The sequence below is a fragment of the Periplaneta americana genome, chromosome 13, assembly GCF_040183065.1.
Source record: "Periplaneta americana isolate PAMFEO1 chromosome 13, P.americana_PAMFEO1_priV1, whole genome shotgun sequence".
Classification (NCBI taxonomy): Eukaryota; Metazoa; Arthropoda; class Insecta; order Blattodea; family Blattidae; genus Periplaneta; species Periplaneta americana.
In genome coordinates this window covers 102,326,895-102,343,840 of record NC_091129.1, presented here as the reverse complement: position 1 = coordinate 102,343,840, position 16,946 = coordinate 102,326,895, and the positions used below count along the sequence as shown (strand labels likewise).

Sequence of the window (16,946 nt, the reverse complement as noted above, 5' to 3'; positions counted from 1 at the left end):
TTTCACTTTTATTTCGCAGAAACATATACATTTTACATTTTGTATTCAACTTCATATTTTATGGCGGATTAGAAAACTATTCTATTAGTATACTTAAAGTGCTTTTAGACAGAATTTGGACACATTTCTCATTTATCGTTTATTACGAAAATCTACCATCTTTACTGATCATTAAAACGTAAATGTTTTCATGTCGATGGTGTTCGCGGAATAGTCGGGGGTGGAAAAGTAGTATCAGTGTACTACCACAGTCTAATATATATATATATATATATATATATATATATATACAGTCACGAAGCTTGAGTTATTGAGGGTACTAGGAACAATAGACTGTGCCGGTACTATTTCGCATTATCTGTAATGAGGCGATAGTAGCGATCCTAGTGGTTAGCAACTATTTATGGATGCATATACCCTACGTATTGAGCTTCGTGACTATATATATATATATATATATATATATATATATATATATATATATATATATATATAAAATATTAGACTGTGGTACTACCATGCCGTCAAAGAAGAAGAAGAAGTTCACGATTCTTGCGGTAGTGCTTTGTTAGATGATACTGAAGGGAAGAAAAATAAAAGAACAAAGTGCTACAAGGAAAGTTGTTAAAAGAAATAATTATGTAGTTTCATATGAATACACTATGAGAGTTACGTGAAAATGAACGTGTTAATTTGGAATATTATTCAAGAATGGATAGTGAAACATTCAGTACTTTATTGAACTTAATAAGAGACAAAATTACGAAACAAAACATGTTGAGGGATTTAATAACTGTAGATAGAAGATTACCTGTCACCTTAAGACAGACCATTCCAACTCAGCGTTTGAGGGCTAGGGCGCCCTGACGCTGCCCTGTGTCTGCCCAGAGCGGACTCCCACTCCTCTCTGTCGCTGAGGCTGTGGTGGTGTACGAATGCATGCGATCATCAACTCTTCTCGTCTGTTCGATGATAATCTGCAGGCATTGCTGGATTATGCGTTCCATCAATCATTCATTCATCCATATGGTGTACTATCGTTTGTGCTTAACTGTTTTGAATAAGAATGAAGAGAAGTGCGTCGACAGTCGGTTCAGGATTTAACCCCTCTTGGGAGGGTTTGTATCTTGTCTAATCTGACGATAACAATGTTCAATGTTTAATATGCCATATCAATGTACGGACAGAAAACGTACAACATTAAGCGTCACTTGGAAGTTAAACATTCTGATACCCACGCTCATATTATCGACGAAGAGAGGAAGCCATTAATAACGAAACTAAAGGTCGAAATGCAGTCTTCTTACGATGAGATAAATACCATTTCAATTAATTAAGTACTCTAAGGGCAATATAATTAAATTAATAGTTAGGTTGCAGTAAGTTTATTTTGAATAGTTGTCAAGAATGTATGGAAATTAGTATAGGGACATCATTTTATTTTTACTAACATTTTTAATATCAACCTGGCTATATCTTTGGATTAAAGGTCTAGAATCGGAAACACCGCTTGCTCCCCCTTCCAAGACTGCAGTTCGATGATACTGGCGTAAAATACAAATCACTTTACTAGGTATAGGAGGGAAGAAAAGTAGTTCATCCATTTATGTATACTAGGAAATATCGCAATTTTGAGTTTGATAATTTTCATTAGGTTTTTGTTTAATCAAAATACAGTACTATATTAACACTTACTGTTTTTACTCACGAATTGAGCTATCCATTCGGACGTATTAATTATGCAGTGTATATTGTACTGTTACTGCACAATATAGAGAATGAAGTTAAATTGAAAAATAATTATAATATGGATATTTAGACATATTTTTGAAAATGGTGGCCGTTCATTTCGATACAGGCTTCAGTTTTTTTGTACATATTATCGCACTATAGGCTACTGCACCTAATTCCAATTACCAGTTTCGTCCTTCGTACGAGTAACTCATGTTGAAATAGGCCTAATTCTATACCTACTCTATAAAAGAATACCTTACGTACTGTAAATTTAATCTCCACTTCTGCCCGATCCGAAAAGATAAAATTACTCAGAAATGCTATCTACGGTCCGTTCTAGTGGTGTTGTCGCAGGGTCGTAGAAAGGGGGGGGGGATCACGTGACAGTTAATTACTTAACGAGGCCCTTTTATTTAAGTTATTTTAAACAATTGTATAATATTACGTAGACGTCCAATTCCTAACAGAAATTAATGTTTTCAGAAAAGAGCTAAGACAGCCCAGTTACTAGACTTTACAGAGGGGCAAACAGAAGCAGGTGGGGGAAACCGGGATGCGACGTAGGCAAACGGACGACGACAGTATCTGTGCGAAAATATGATTAAATATTGAAAGCTCTTTCGTCACTGGAAAACGCGAACATATTTCTGGAACTATACTCACTAACTCAGTACTGCATACGCGGCCTCGGTTCTGTGTGGAGAATGGTTGGAAGTTTACTAGTAGAGGGGGTGGGGGTGAAGTACATTAAAAAACTCAGGTGCAATAAAAATTGAAGTAAAAATAAAATGATGTCCCTGTATAAAAACGTCTGTTAAACCTTTAAAGGATTTTCTGTCCGTTTAAGTATGTATGTATTTTTTGTATAGTGACAATGTCATTAAAAATTCATTTTTCCCTTTCTTTCGCAGCACATTGAGTCAAGTTCCGAAAGAGCTGTCCATGCAAGCTATATTGTTGCCCTATATATCGCCAAAAGCAGCCGACCTTTTACGGAAGGAATGTTTGTAAAGGAGTGCATTATTTCAACTTCCTTCCCTGGTGACGTTATTTGAGTCAGTCTCTCTCCCAAACAATCTCTCGTCGCATGCAGGAACTTTGTGAACATTTTTATGGCGCTTTTCTGTAAATGTTGAGCAGGCTCTAGTCAAATTTCAAAGAGAATTGATAAGGCTTCAGTGTCACACAATTTTGAAAGATAGATATTACAATATTCCAGGCTGCCTCGTTGCATTTTATAAGAACTTGGAACAAAAAGAATTTCCGCTTATCCACGCACTGACATGCAAGTTAATTGTTATGTTTGGCTCTATGTACATATCTTTGCGAACACATATTCTCAGTCATGAACCTGAATAAGAGTAAAACTAGGTGATGTTTGTCCGATGTTGCATTGGAAGCAGTGTTACGCATTCATTCTGCTCAAACAATTTTCCATGATATAGCTAAGTTGATGAAATCAAAGAAATATCATTTGTCTTCCTAACTACAGAAAAAAGGGCAAATTTACTTTGCTGTATTATTTTATAATGATCAATTGCTGTAATTCTTAAATTCTTTCTATGTGTCATAAAATGTGCCAGCCATATACCTCACTGGCTCACTCCACCCCTTGCACGCATGCAACCCTCTCAGCGATCGGTATTCCGTCTCTTTCCTACTCACTCCCTGTCTCTCTCCGGGGTTCAGCACGGTTCCTACGAACCCAGGACAGCCATGCCGTATCACGGTGGCTACCCACTTGGAATGATCTGCCTTAAGATATTTGGCAACAGGAAACTCATCTAGCAACTATTTTGTATATATAATTCTATCAATTCGTCCCAAACATTTTTCTTTTTTTGAGTCCATGGCAAATATGTAGGCCTAATAAACAATCACAGCACCTGGCATAAGAGATGTAAAATTGTACTATACATATTACTATCGGTCGTAACAAACTCTAAATGTTACAACTTGTCGTTCGATATGTCGGCAGTACGACAGATTTTATGGAAGCTCCGTACTGCTATCCAATTCGACCGCGACGTACTGCAGGTTGTGCTACAAGCACACACACGCTGCAATTATCATTCAGAACATGGAACTAAGTGCAATTATACGACGAATTCTACGACCGAGCGTTGTGTTTGTGGACCGTTTATTTCTCGTCCGCCGCAATGGTGAGGTAGCGTAGGTAGGTAGGTTCGATTTCCGGAGCGGGCAACGAAAGATATTCATCTTCCATCCAGGGGGCTGGGTGTTTGTCCGTTGTCTTGTGATGTCTCATCAGTGGGCCTGTCGATGCCATGACCAGGAGGACCTCCCCTACTCACAGTAATATGTAAGTCTGATAAAGGGAGAAGTTGTGATAATTAAGGCTCAACTCATACGGACCACAACTTGCGATTATTTTGCAGTTTTTGTGTGGTTGTGCTGTCGACGGAACCGACCACACGCGGATTTCGTTTTGGTGGTCGCTTGAAGTCCATATCGACCACACACAACCACACTGTAAGCTTGCTATTTACCAAGAAATCGTCTGTCATTTCCAAGGATACGATGTAAAGCGTCTGTCATTTCCAAGGATACGAAGTAAAGCGTCTGTCGTTTCCAAGGATACGATGTAAAGCGTCTGTCGTTTCCAAGGATACGATGTAAAGCGTCTGTCGTTCCCAAGGATACGATGTAAAGCGTCTCTCGTTTCCAAGGGATACGATGTAAAGCGTCTGTTGTTTCCAAGGATACGATGTAAAGCGTCTGTCGTTTCCAAGGATACGATGTAAAGCGTCTGTCGTTTCCAAGGATACGATGTAGAGCGTCTGTCGTTTCCAAGGATACGATGTAAAGCGTCTGTCGTTTCAAAGGATACGATGTAGAGCGTCTGTCGTTTCCAAGGATACGATGTAAAGCGTCTGTCGTTTCCAAGGACATGATGTAAAGCGTATGTCGTTTCCAAGGATACGATGTAAAGCGTCTGTCGTTTCTAAGGATATGATGTAAAGCGTCTGTCGTTTCCAAGGATACGATGTAAAGCGTCTGTCGTTTCCAAGGATACGATGTAAAGCGTCTATCGTTTCCAAGGATCGATGTAAAGCGTCTGTCGTTCCAAGGATACGATGTAAAGCGTCTGTAGTTTCCAAGGATACGTTGTAAAGCGTCTGTCGTTTCCAAGAATACGATGTAAAGCGCCTGTCATTTCCAAGGATACGACGTAAAGCGTCTTTCATTTCCAAGGATACGATGTAAAGCGTCTGTAGTTTCCAAGGATACGATGTAAAGTGTCTGTTGTTTCCACGGATACGATTTAAAGCGTCTGTCGTTTCCAAGGATACGATGCAAAGCGTCTGTCGTTTCCAAGGATACGATGTAAAGCGTCTGTCATTTCCAAGGATACGATGTAAAGCGTCTGTCGTTTCTAAAGATACGATGTAAAGCGTCTGTCGTTTCCAAGGATATGATGTAAAGCGTCTGTCGTTTCCAAGGATACGATGTAAAGCGTCTGTTGTTTCCAAGGATACGATGTAAAGCGTCTGTCGTGTCCAAGGATACGATGTAAAGTGCCCGTCGTGTCCAAGGATACGATGTAAAGCGTCTGTCGTTTCCAAGGATGATGTAAAGCGTCTGTCGTTTCCAAGGATGATGTAAAGCGTCTGTCGTTTCCAAGGATACGATGTAAAGTGTCTGTCGTTTCCAAGGATACGATGCAACGCGTCTGTCTTTCCAAGGATACGATGTAAAGCGTCTGTCGTTTCCAAGGATGATGTAAAGCGTCTGTCTTTTCCAAGGATGATGTAGAGCGTCAGTCGTTTCCAAGGATACGATGTAAAGTGTCTGTCGTTTCCAAGGATACGATGTAAAGCGTCTGTCGTTCCCAAGGATACGATGTAACGCGTCTGTCTTTCCAAGGATACGATGTATAGCGTCTGTCATTTGCAAGGATACGATGTAAAGCGTCTGTTGTTTCCAAGGATACGATGTAAAGCGTCTGTTGTTTCCAAGGATACGATGTAAAGCGTCTGTCGTTCCCAAGGATACGATGTAACGCGTCTGTCTTTCCAAGGATACGATGTAAAGCGTCTGTCATTTGCAAGGATACGATGTAAAGCGTCTGTTGTTTCCAAGGATACGATGTAAAGCGTCTGTCATTTGCAAGGATACGATGTAAAGCGTCTGTTGTTTCCAAGAATACGATGTAAAGCGTCTGTCATTTGCAAGGATATGATGTCGACGGCGAGTGGTCGGCGTGTCGAACTGTGTGGGTTGCTCTCGACCACCGACAGCAACAATTCTGTGGTTGTTCTGTAGGTGATACCGACCATCACAGATCACAGACGTCGACAATGACTTCAGTTTGTGTTAAGTGTAAGTTATCATCATCTGTTTCCATAATAATTCCATACTCAAGTGAACCACCGTTTTGTGGTTGTGGTGTGGTTCTGATGTGGTCCGTGTGAGTTGACACTAAGCAATGCTTCCTTGTTCGAAATGTCCTTCTTGAGTGTACCTACACTAACTGGCAGATGCAATATAAAGGGTGTTTCAAAAATACGGGGCATAATTTCAGGTGTGTATTTCCCACATGTAGACAATCAAAATAGTTCATTACAACATGTGTCCGGAAATGCTTCATTTCCGAGTTATGGCCTTCACAACATTGAAATTCACCTGAACGTTTATCTTTCCGCAGGTCGTTGTCATTACAGAAGATGTTCAAAATGTCCACCTCCTGCTTGAATACAGATCTCACATCGATATCTCATTGACCTGCGAACACGATCCCAAACTCCAGGAGTATTGCTTATGTCCTCAGAACATGCCACAATTCGATTCCGAAGGGATTCCAAATCAGGCACCGGAGACAAATAAACCAATCATTTTAAATGGCCTCACAAGTAGAAATCGAGAGGGTTCAGATCAGGTGAGCGTGGAGGCCAAGCAATTGGGCCACCTCTACCTATCCATCGATCAGGAAACCTTCGATCCAAGTACCGGCGAGCCGTACGACTGAAGTGTGCAGGAGCGCCATCATGCAAGAAGTAAATGTGTTGACGATTGATCAGTGGAGTGTCTTCTAAAACATGAGGTATGGTGTTTTCCAGGAAGTTTGTGTACACCTGTCCCGTAAGTCTGTTTACAAGTACTTGGGGTCCAACTAATCGATCACCAATGATACCGGCCCACATGTTGAGGGAGAACCGCACCTGGTGATGAGATGGAACAGTTGCACGTGGGTTTTCATACGCCCATACATGCTGACTGTGGAAATTTGTTATGCCATCTCGTGTGAACTGTGCTTAATCTGTAAATAATACTGAGGCAGGAAAGTTCGGATTTACACCACACTGCTGCAAGAACCACTGACAGAACCTAACTCGTGCAGGGTAATCTGCTGGTGACAAGACCTGTACACGTTGCAAATGATAAGGATACAATTGATACTCTTTCAACAGTCTCCAGACAGTCATATGAGGAACTTTGACTTGCAACGCTACCCTTAGTGTGCTGATAGAAAGGAGTCATGTTCACAGCCTCCAGAATCTCCTCCTGTACTTCTGGAGTTGTAGATCTTGGTCGTCCCCTTCCCAAACCAGGAGAGTTAAATTTTCCATACTCGCACAGACGGTAATGGAGACGTACAAATGTCTTCCGATCTGGACATTGTCGCTGTGGGTACCTCTCCTGGTACAAACGACGAGCCAGCGCAGCATTGCCGTCCGCCTTACTATACATGAAGTGTACCTCTGCCAACTCTTGATTTGAATACATATCGCCTACACAACACTGAATGTAACCTTCGCCTCGGAATGAACTGTCAGAGTGCCCTCTTAATGTCTCCTTTGACGGCAACGACCTGCGGAAAGAAAAACGTTCCGGTGAATTTCAATGTTGTGAAGGCCATAACTCGGAAATAAAGCATTTCCGGACACATGTTGTAATGAACTATTTTGATTGTCTACATGTGGGAAATACATACCTGAAATTATCCCCCGTATTTTTTAAACACTCTGTATAGTGCTTGGAAACGCAGAAGTTTCCGAACGTTCTCATGTCAATATACAGGTTGAAGGGACAATAGAATACATTAAAATGAATAAAAACTGTTATGTGTTTTATAATTAAGTGCATGATTAATTAGAAAATTGGGCGGAAAGTCGGCGTAGTTTCGAGCAGTACATCACCAGCTCACGTACAAAAACACACATGAACTCGGTCTGAACAACAGAGTGTGGATAGCAGTTGTGATGTGTTCTGCATATGTGGGAGTGAATTAAATACATAAACATACGTGACTCATATGTACAGATAATTACAGCCACTAAGAATTCAATTTCAGTATTGACGCATGCATGAAAGTCTTTCACATAATATACATTTTACAAGTACTTGTCTGAAGAATATATCTTTTTAAGGATCTGTTCATTCCCATACAGCTTCACACCAAGTTCTTCAAATGAAGAATGAAAGTTTGTTTTCACTTGTAGGCCTAACAAAGCTTTAACTGTTTCAACTTTCTTTTTTTACTTTTCATCAGTCCAGATTGAGTTCACTGTGGAGAAAGTCTTTCAACTGATGAATTACTAACTGGAAGTCACATGATTAACGACAGTATTTTGAGAAAATTTTCAGACGGATATATTTTTTTTTCAAATGTTGAAAAACATCATACCATTTTCACCTGTTGGTTTGTCACAAAATTTCTCATTTTTTGAACTACCGGTACTTACAAATGCATGCTGCAGCAGTTCTAATGCTTCTGCACAACGCGAATGGTAAGATGACCAAAAATAAGAAATGCTATTTTCTTCTCAAATAGTGCAGAATATCTCATACTGTGGTCGCTGGTTCTTCTGTCTGATACTGAGAAGCGTTCAGACATGTGCATGAATCGCAGTAGTTCCATCACAATCCTTAAATATTTATGTGTAAAATGTTATTGCAACAAAATCAAAGCTTCTGGGGACAAAATTAATTTCCAGGGACAAAAGCGGGGACATTTGCTCCCCAGAGACAGCAACTCAAAACTGGGGACTGTCCCCGGAAATCAGGGACGTCTGGTCAGCCTACTCTAATGATGTGAAGGATTATAATTCCATTATACATAAGAACTCATTTCTACAGATGTAAGACTATATTAAATGTCATATAAATTAGTTCATAAGTTTTAATTTGGCAATGCTTTTACATATTACATATAAAATTGTGACATAAGAGAGACATATGGATTCTAATCAGTTTGAAATGTATCATTGTCAATTACGTATTGTTCATTGCAGAAATTAGAAAATACATATCACTATGGTCTTGTTAAGTTGAGGTGTTCAAGTCTTTCTCTTCTACTGTAATACCTGTATGTTATCTTCTATTCCTGTTGTTACAGGACTGTTCTTAGCAAAGTAGTCCAAGAGAATTTCGTAGTCAACACGTCCTGGAACATGGAAATGTTTCTGTAAGGAATAAAATCTTAACCCTCTATTGATCCGTGTGACCTTAGAGTCACATTCAGCAATTCTATTTTTTTAACAACAGAGGGAATGTTCTTTCCATTGTTGACCAATGTGACTTCAAAGTTACAACATGGCTGCTGTTTCCTACATTTTTTAATGTTCTCTGAAATTCATATTTTGTCCTCTAGATGTCAATATTTATTTTACCACCATGTCATTTTCAAGAGCCAATTGGAGAAGTCGAATTGAACTATTTAAAACAATGATCCGTAGTATAATTATACATGGAAGTGACAATTGGACTTTCACAAAAAAATCACAGAATGCAGTCGACAACTTCGAAAGAAAGGTGTTAAGGAGGATATTTGGACCAGTGGTAAGGGAAGGAAAATGGAGAATCCGATATAATCATGAATTATACACCTTATACAACGATATAGCTTTGTCAACTTTCATACGATCAGGAGACTGCAATGGGCAGGACATATAATCAGGATGGAGAAGGGAAGGATACCAAGGAGAACTTTAGAGGGGCAATATGGAGGAAAAAGACCTGTTGGAAGACCACGGAATAGATAGGAGGATATGGTTCAAGAAGATACTACCAGTTTGCTGCGATTGTGGAAATGGAAGATGGCAGCAAGGGACAGGGGAGAATGGAGAGGAAGAATTGGGGAGGCCATAGCCCAAAAATGGGCCAAAGAGCCATAGATAGAAATGTATTGTCAACCAATGTTACCTGAAGGTCACAACCATATCACGTAAAATAAAAATTAATAAAAAAATTTAATTTTACTAATATGTGCTATTTAGATCACTATCAACTAATATAGAGGCTTGAAAACATATTCTGACTTCAGAAAATAATTTGGAATATAGGGGTTAATACCGGTACTAGTCTATTTACCCGAATTGCCGCTTTTGTTAATGTAAAAATTTAAATTATGGTTTATTTAACAATGCTTGCAACTGCAGAGGTTATATCAGCCTCGCCGGTGTGCTGGAATTTTGTCCTGCACGAGTTCTTTTACATGCTAGTAAATCTACAGACATGAGCCTGTCGCACACTTACCGTAAACTGGGGTAAAGAGGATCACATGTGGTAAAGTGGATCATATGTGTATTGTTAGATAAGTCAGCGCCACATGGTTCACACATGCAAAGAAAACTATTTTTAGTGGCACTTATAGAAGAAAGGTTTTCTTTTCATGTGTGATCCATGTGGCGCTGCCTTATCTAGGCAATACACATATGATCCACTTTACCACATGTGGTGCCCTTTACCCCAGTTTACGGTACACACTTAAATTCCATCAACCTGGGCTGGGATCGAACCCGCAATCTCGAACACAGAAGGCCAGCACTAAACCAACTACGCTCCGAGGCCGACTTTGTTAATGTATATTGTCTATGAATCGAAAGACAATTTTATATGAGACTAGTATCCGAAGATGACTACAAATCAAACCGAAACTAGTAAACTAAGGTAAATTACCAACTTCGTTCCTCATTAACAAAGGAAAGTTGTTCCTATAATATATTTTACGTTATGAAGGTGTTAAAATGTGTAATTAAGATGAATGAACAAAAAAAATTAACAGCCTTGAAGCTTTGGCCTTGAATCCTTAAAAGTAGTTTCAGAAGCATAGGCCTATTAGCAATTCCTTTTTGCTGGTATTTTCTATCCCGGATTTATGACACCAAACGACTAATGCCTTTTGAGGGTTACTATTAAATACAGAAACATAAATATTACTGGTAGGCCTACATAGAAAACTTCGAATCTCATTTTATTGTAAACATAAATAAGCCAACTTCATACTGACCTATAGTATGATTTCGGGCATTATTTGCGATAACAGTGTATCCATCTCCACCGTTTACAAGATAGGAAACAAGAGCAATTCGGTACCACTTCTCCAAGTCCAGAGGCTCGTATTCAGGCACACGACATTCTGCACACCTCACTTCCAGCTTGGTAACTCTGCTCATTATTGGAAGACTGAGATCAAATGTCACTTGGATACCTGCAATACAGTCAAACAAAAGTTCGTCATACCCCTACTAATGTGAAAGTTATGCTGATTCTTGTGTACCACTGTGATGGCGTCATCCTATCACATACCGTACCACAAAGACAGACTGTTTATGCACAGTATTTCCGTCATTTTTTGGAGCATAACCTGAGACCAGCGTTGCGAAGTAAGTGGCAACATTTTTTGCAGAACCTTCCCATCATTTTGCAGGATAATGCTCGGGTGCACGTGGCACAACCTATAGCTGATCTGTACAGACCGATTATTTAGTCCTGACAGCTCGGCGACGCGAAAGAAGGGAAGTAATAGGAGTAGTGGGAAGAGCTCCAGAGTAGAGATAAGGGCACGTGGTCGGTAAAGGAATGCCGTACAGCTTAAATGTACTACAAACATACCGCTCTACAGGACGCATGACATCTGATCCTCCAAAGGCAAGCGAATGACTAACCCAAACACCCCTTGGCATAACTAAATGGACTCGCCTGACCTAGGTGCACATTGCCGGCGACTGTCAGGACTAAATAATCGTACTGTACCATTGCTGGGATTGGGAAGCACTTTTCAATTCATCATATACACTGACTGTGATTATGAATTGATCCCAAAGATGAAGGAACCATTTCGTGGCATTCGATTCTGGACTGATCCTGAGATTCTGCAGGCAGTAGGGCGGTTCATTGAAAACATCAACAGAACAGGCATTGCTACAGGGATACTATGACTTACACATCACTAGCAACGAGTTGTTGACAATGATGGTAACTACACTGAAGGGCTATAGAAGTTTCACAAAGGTATCACTTTTAAATTAGAAATAAATACATAGCTGCCACTATTAAAGTTCCAAAATTTACCATTATATACGGTAGTACTGTAATGGTAATTTTTTTCTTGGCCATATGCCCAATCCATATTTTTCTCCATTGAAATATATTTCACTATCTTCTTTTTACCTCTCCCACCATCATTTAATGAATGTTTTTATGTTAAAGAAGTAAAGAAATTGTTTTCATTTACCTTTTAATTGTAAAACAAATCTGATTTAAAGGAGATCCATCCCATGAAGCTCTCACAGTAGACGCACACCTTGTCTTGATGAATCCTGGACCATGTATCTGCAGTATTACAGGTTTTTCAACCATGCTTTAAGCAATTCTCCAGAAAAGCTACACCAAAGAAAGCATTATTTTCCATTGCTTCATTGGCTTCTTTAATCTGTATGTAATGATAGACACATGGGTTTAGTTTGCAGCCACAAATACTTCCAATATAAAAATCGTTTGATATTTACCTCAACGGTATATTCTACTAGGGAAACACACCATTTCCTGTTAATTGATCCAGGACTTCTCGCATGGAATGTTGCTAAGTAACAAGTGGGGAAGTTACCGCAGTGCATTAGAATAAACAGGTAAATATCAAACGATTTTTATGTTAAAAGTATTCGTCACTGCAAGGTAAAATCATGTGTTTATCAGTAGGCTATAATTATACATTCCATAAAAGCCAGTGAAGTAGAAGAAAACTGTGCCTCTTTTTGTGTAGCTTTTCTGGAAAAATACCACTCTTTTATAAAGTAAAACCCCGTTAATATGCTCCCGCATATAACGCTATCCCACTCATTATACTCTCCTAAATAGTTTCTGAACATTTCATATAATAATTCTACATAATTTTACCCTCTTGTAACACTTTCAAATTCAGCTTGTATGACTTTTTTCGAATCGTAAATGAGTAAAAAATTCCGTATAAATTGCGAAACTTGTAAAAGCATGGTGAAGAAATATGTTGCTATGACTGTACTGAGAGTTGCGAGTGCAAGAAAGAAATTTCACACTCTACCTGAAAAATTCCCTCTGGTCAGCACTGTTGAACGTTGTATTTACTGGTACTTTACTTTGTAAGAAAGGATTTTAATACTCAAAAGTCTCCCTGTCAATACATTACTATCCTCTCTGTAAAATTTAGAAAATTCTTTGAATTCTGTGGAGTGGAGTGTGCAGTAAGCTTGATAGTGCAAAATGGCAAAGCGGAAATCTCTGTCTATAAGTGAAAAATTACATTAGTGTTGCTCCTAGTGGTGTATCAAGGGAACTTATCTATTGTTATTTGAACTGCATAGAAAATGTTATCAGTATAAACACACAGCAAACAACAATCAATGATTTTTTTTCATATGAAATTAGCTTTTATTTGCATTTTGCACTGTAATTAATGCACAATATAATATGTTTCTTATGAAGTGGTGTCTAAATTGTTATCTCCATTTCATAAATCATTTCCTGCCTATATCGCTGTCCCGCTTATAACGTTTTAAGGCCACAATCCCTTGACGAGCATATTAACGGGTTTATATAGTATATAGTTCCGGATTCCAGCACTGTAGAGGTGACCATTTATGTTTATGAACATTAAAGATATATTTAAACAGCAAGAGATCATCTAAGATCAGTGCAGATCTCCGTGTAAACATATAGGAAGATATATTAAAACAGCAAGCGATTATCTAAGATCAGTGTAGATCAGATCTCTATGTACAAAATTTTGGCACCCTTACACAGTATGGCTTCATATGAGCAAAGTTTTCTCTTCCCCATACGATCCATTAAAAAATTATAAGCTTCCACACGCAATATGGCCCTGTATAGCCTCCATGACAGCAGTGCTTATATACTCTTACTCCTAATTACATGCAAAACACTGATATACATGAGCATGCACACATCTGTACGCAAGCACATACACAGATGCAAATGCACATAAAGATAAAACTGTCATATTACATTTGAAAACAGATGTACCATTATGACCTCGTAGCATTTATTTAATATTACATACCTGCCATCTGCAGAAATCCTTGACCACTGAATTCCTTTGCTTCTAGATCTCTTTTGTGGCGCCCATTTCCTCGAAGCCGACTGTAAGAGCGACTAACAGAGAACTCAAGCATTTCAAGAAGATGTTTTCCTTGCAGCTCCACTGTGTCTACTGTATTCGCAAATGGCTGTGACGTCATGAGTTCTCCATATGTTATGTCTGCAAAATAAGTGACACTTTATACCAATTACTTAGTACTTACAAATGACTTTTAAGGAACCTGGAGATTTATTTCAGCCGTCATATAAGCCCGTCATTGGTTCCTATTCTGAGCAAGAGTAATCCAATCCTTAGCATCATATCTCACTTTCCTCAAATCCATTTTAATATTATCTGGCCTGGCAGGCAATACAGTAATCTTCTCAGTTACTCCCTCTCTGGCTACAACACATTGTGGACTAAACTCAGATGTGTGGTTTTTAAAATCAAATTTACACGAAAACCGTCCATTCTACTGAAATATGCTAAAGTAATGAATAATTCTTTATTAGACTTTCTGTAGACATGCTAAAAAAATCACGATCCTACTCGCAATAGTTATCGAATTAGAGAGTGTTAAACATTTGGCAAAAATTATTCATTCATTCATTCATTCATTCATTCATTCATTCATTCATTCATTCATTCATTCATTCATTCATTCATTCATTCATTCATTCATTCACCCACCCACCCATCCACCCATCCACCCATCCATCCATCCATCCATCCATCCATCCATCCATCTATTTATTTATTTATTATTTATTTATTCTGGTATATACAACTTGAGGAATTCGCTCTGCAAATTTGCGTGATTATTTCGCTTCTACCCTGTGTAATCACAAGTTACGTTATTCCAAAGTAAATCAAAGCTATGATGGTTACCATTTATTATAATAAAAAAAAAGCACTGATCCAATATGAAAAACTTATCAGATTACCAGGAAACAATTGGCATTCATACAGTCCTCTCTGTAGATTAAAAACTCAAAAAAAGTTTCATATCCATGGTTCAAGAATTAAAACACAAAATCAACATCCCGAATTTAAAAGAAAACTTACAAATTAAACCAAATCCTTTAACTCTATTAGAGTACAATCTAAATGTAACAGAAGAAATACTAAAATCAGAAGTAAACACTGAAATAATGAAATAATTGTCTTTAGAGACAATTAATATTAGGTACCCTCCACAAAACTGGCTTCATTTATACACCGACGGATCCTTGATCTCCAGGGAACAAGGTGCCGGTGCAGGTGTTACGTGCTGTCTCTTCTCACTTTATAGATCTCTTGGATATGGAACAACAAGTTTTGATGGAGAAATCATTGCAATAAGTGAAAGTCTCAGGAATCTTCTATGCCACATCAATAAATTTGAAAATGCAGTTATAATGTCAGACTCCAAAGCAGCTATTCTATCGATAGTCTCTAGACACACACCTTCATCTCAAACAGCAGAAATAACTAAAATGCTCTCTCAATTAATAACATTCAATAAAAAAATTGTATTCCAATGGATACCATCCCATTGTGGAATCCTGGGAAACGAGAATGCAGATGCTTTAGCAAAGAAGGGCAGCACTACTACTTACAGACCTGCTACTAAATCTACGTATTACTCTGTGAAAATATTTATTAAATCTACATACTTAGACTTCAATAAACAAAATTTGATAACACAATCTCAAGGGGAAAAAATGGAACTCTCTGCATCATAATCCACAGTTAATTCCCGATTTACCACGAAAATCATATGTAGCTGCATTTAGATTCGCAACAGGCTATGACTGTTTGGCCAAGCACCCGCATAGAATTGGAATTTATCAGTCCCCTAACTGCCCATTGTGCAACTCTAATCAAGAAATGGATTCGGAACACCTCAAAATCTGTGCTTCACTGCCCGACCATGACAATATCTTTGAAAAATATTGGAGTGCAAGAGGTCAAATGACTTTATTGTCAAACGCCTGGCATTAGAAAACAACAACAACAACTTTCTATAAGTAGACCTATACATACTTCCTCCTGGTCCTGTTTCAAGTATGGATGTTCGAATTCCTCCGGAATTTATAAAAGCTATAGCTGCCCTCGTCCAAGAGCCTGGTTGTGCATATTTTGTATACTGTAACATACAAAATGAGGAAACGATGTTCAAATATTGAAGATAAATAGCAACACTTCAGCAGAAAGTTGCGACAAATGATTAACAATTTAGAAAATTATATTCAAGGAGCTCAAGTACGAACACAAAACTTAAAATTAACTCCGAAATTTAAGAAACAGAAGACAGAATTTAATGAAATTATAAAAAAATTCGTAAACCTTATACCGGTAATCCAGCATTTCTCAAACTTTTCTGAAGTGGGGACCACTTTTTATGTCAGAACAGTTCCACGGACCACTTCACCCTTGTTCCCTTCGAAAGAAAATTTTTCATTTTTGTAGCATATTAATTTCAGTATACTTATATTTTAAAATAGAATTACTTAATTAAAATTAATTTAACTCAATTACTTTTATATTAGTATTAACTAATTAAGTTAATGTTAATACAAGAAAATTCATTTTCGTTTTTTTTAATAATTCAAGGTATTATAGTTTGGATAATCTTTAGCTCATTAACTAAAAAAAATAAATAAGTGTTGGTACTGTACTCACATTAATGAGATGGATGAGGCTGCCGATTCTTGCACATTTTTGTGTATGCTGGCAAGCTTCAGTCAGAGATCGTCACATACATCAAGTCGATTTCGGTACTTTGTTTTTATTAGAGTTAGTAATGAAAACTCTTTCTCACACAGATACGTAGAAGCAAACTGTATTATAATCTCTAAAGCACCATTGTACAGTTCACTATATTCTCTTTTCACTTGTGATGAGGTCCAGA

General features: G+C 38.2%; 1 protein-coding gene across 1 annotated transcript in view; it reads right to left on the bottom strand.

Annotated features, from left to right (window-relative positions):
- Positions 1 to 8,860: 8,860 nt before the first annotated feature.
- Positions 8,861 to 16,946, bottom strand: part of LOC138712176 (apyrase) — a 34,165-nt gene continuing 26,079 nt past the window's right edge. Inside the window, exons 6-9 of the mRNA XM_069843672.1 lie at positions 16,079 to 16,181; positions 14,036 to 14,233; positions 10,988 to 11,188; positions 8,861 to 9,142 (exon numbers count right to left, since the gene is read on the bottom strand). Of these exons, the coding sequence (XP_069699773.1) occupies positions 9,051 to 9,142; positions 10,988 to 11,188; positions 14,036 to 14,233; positions 16,079 to 16,181 (594 nt within the window). The 3' untranslated portion in view covers positions 8,861 to 9,050. The remainder of the gene's footprint in view (positions 9,143 to 10,987; positions 11,189 to 14,035; positions 14,234 to 16,078; positions 16,182 to 16,946) is intronic.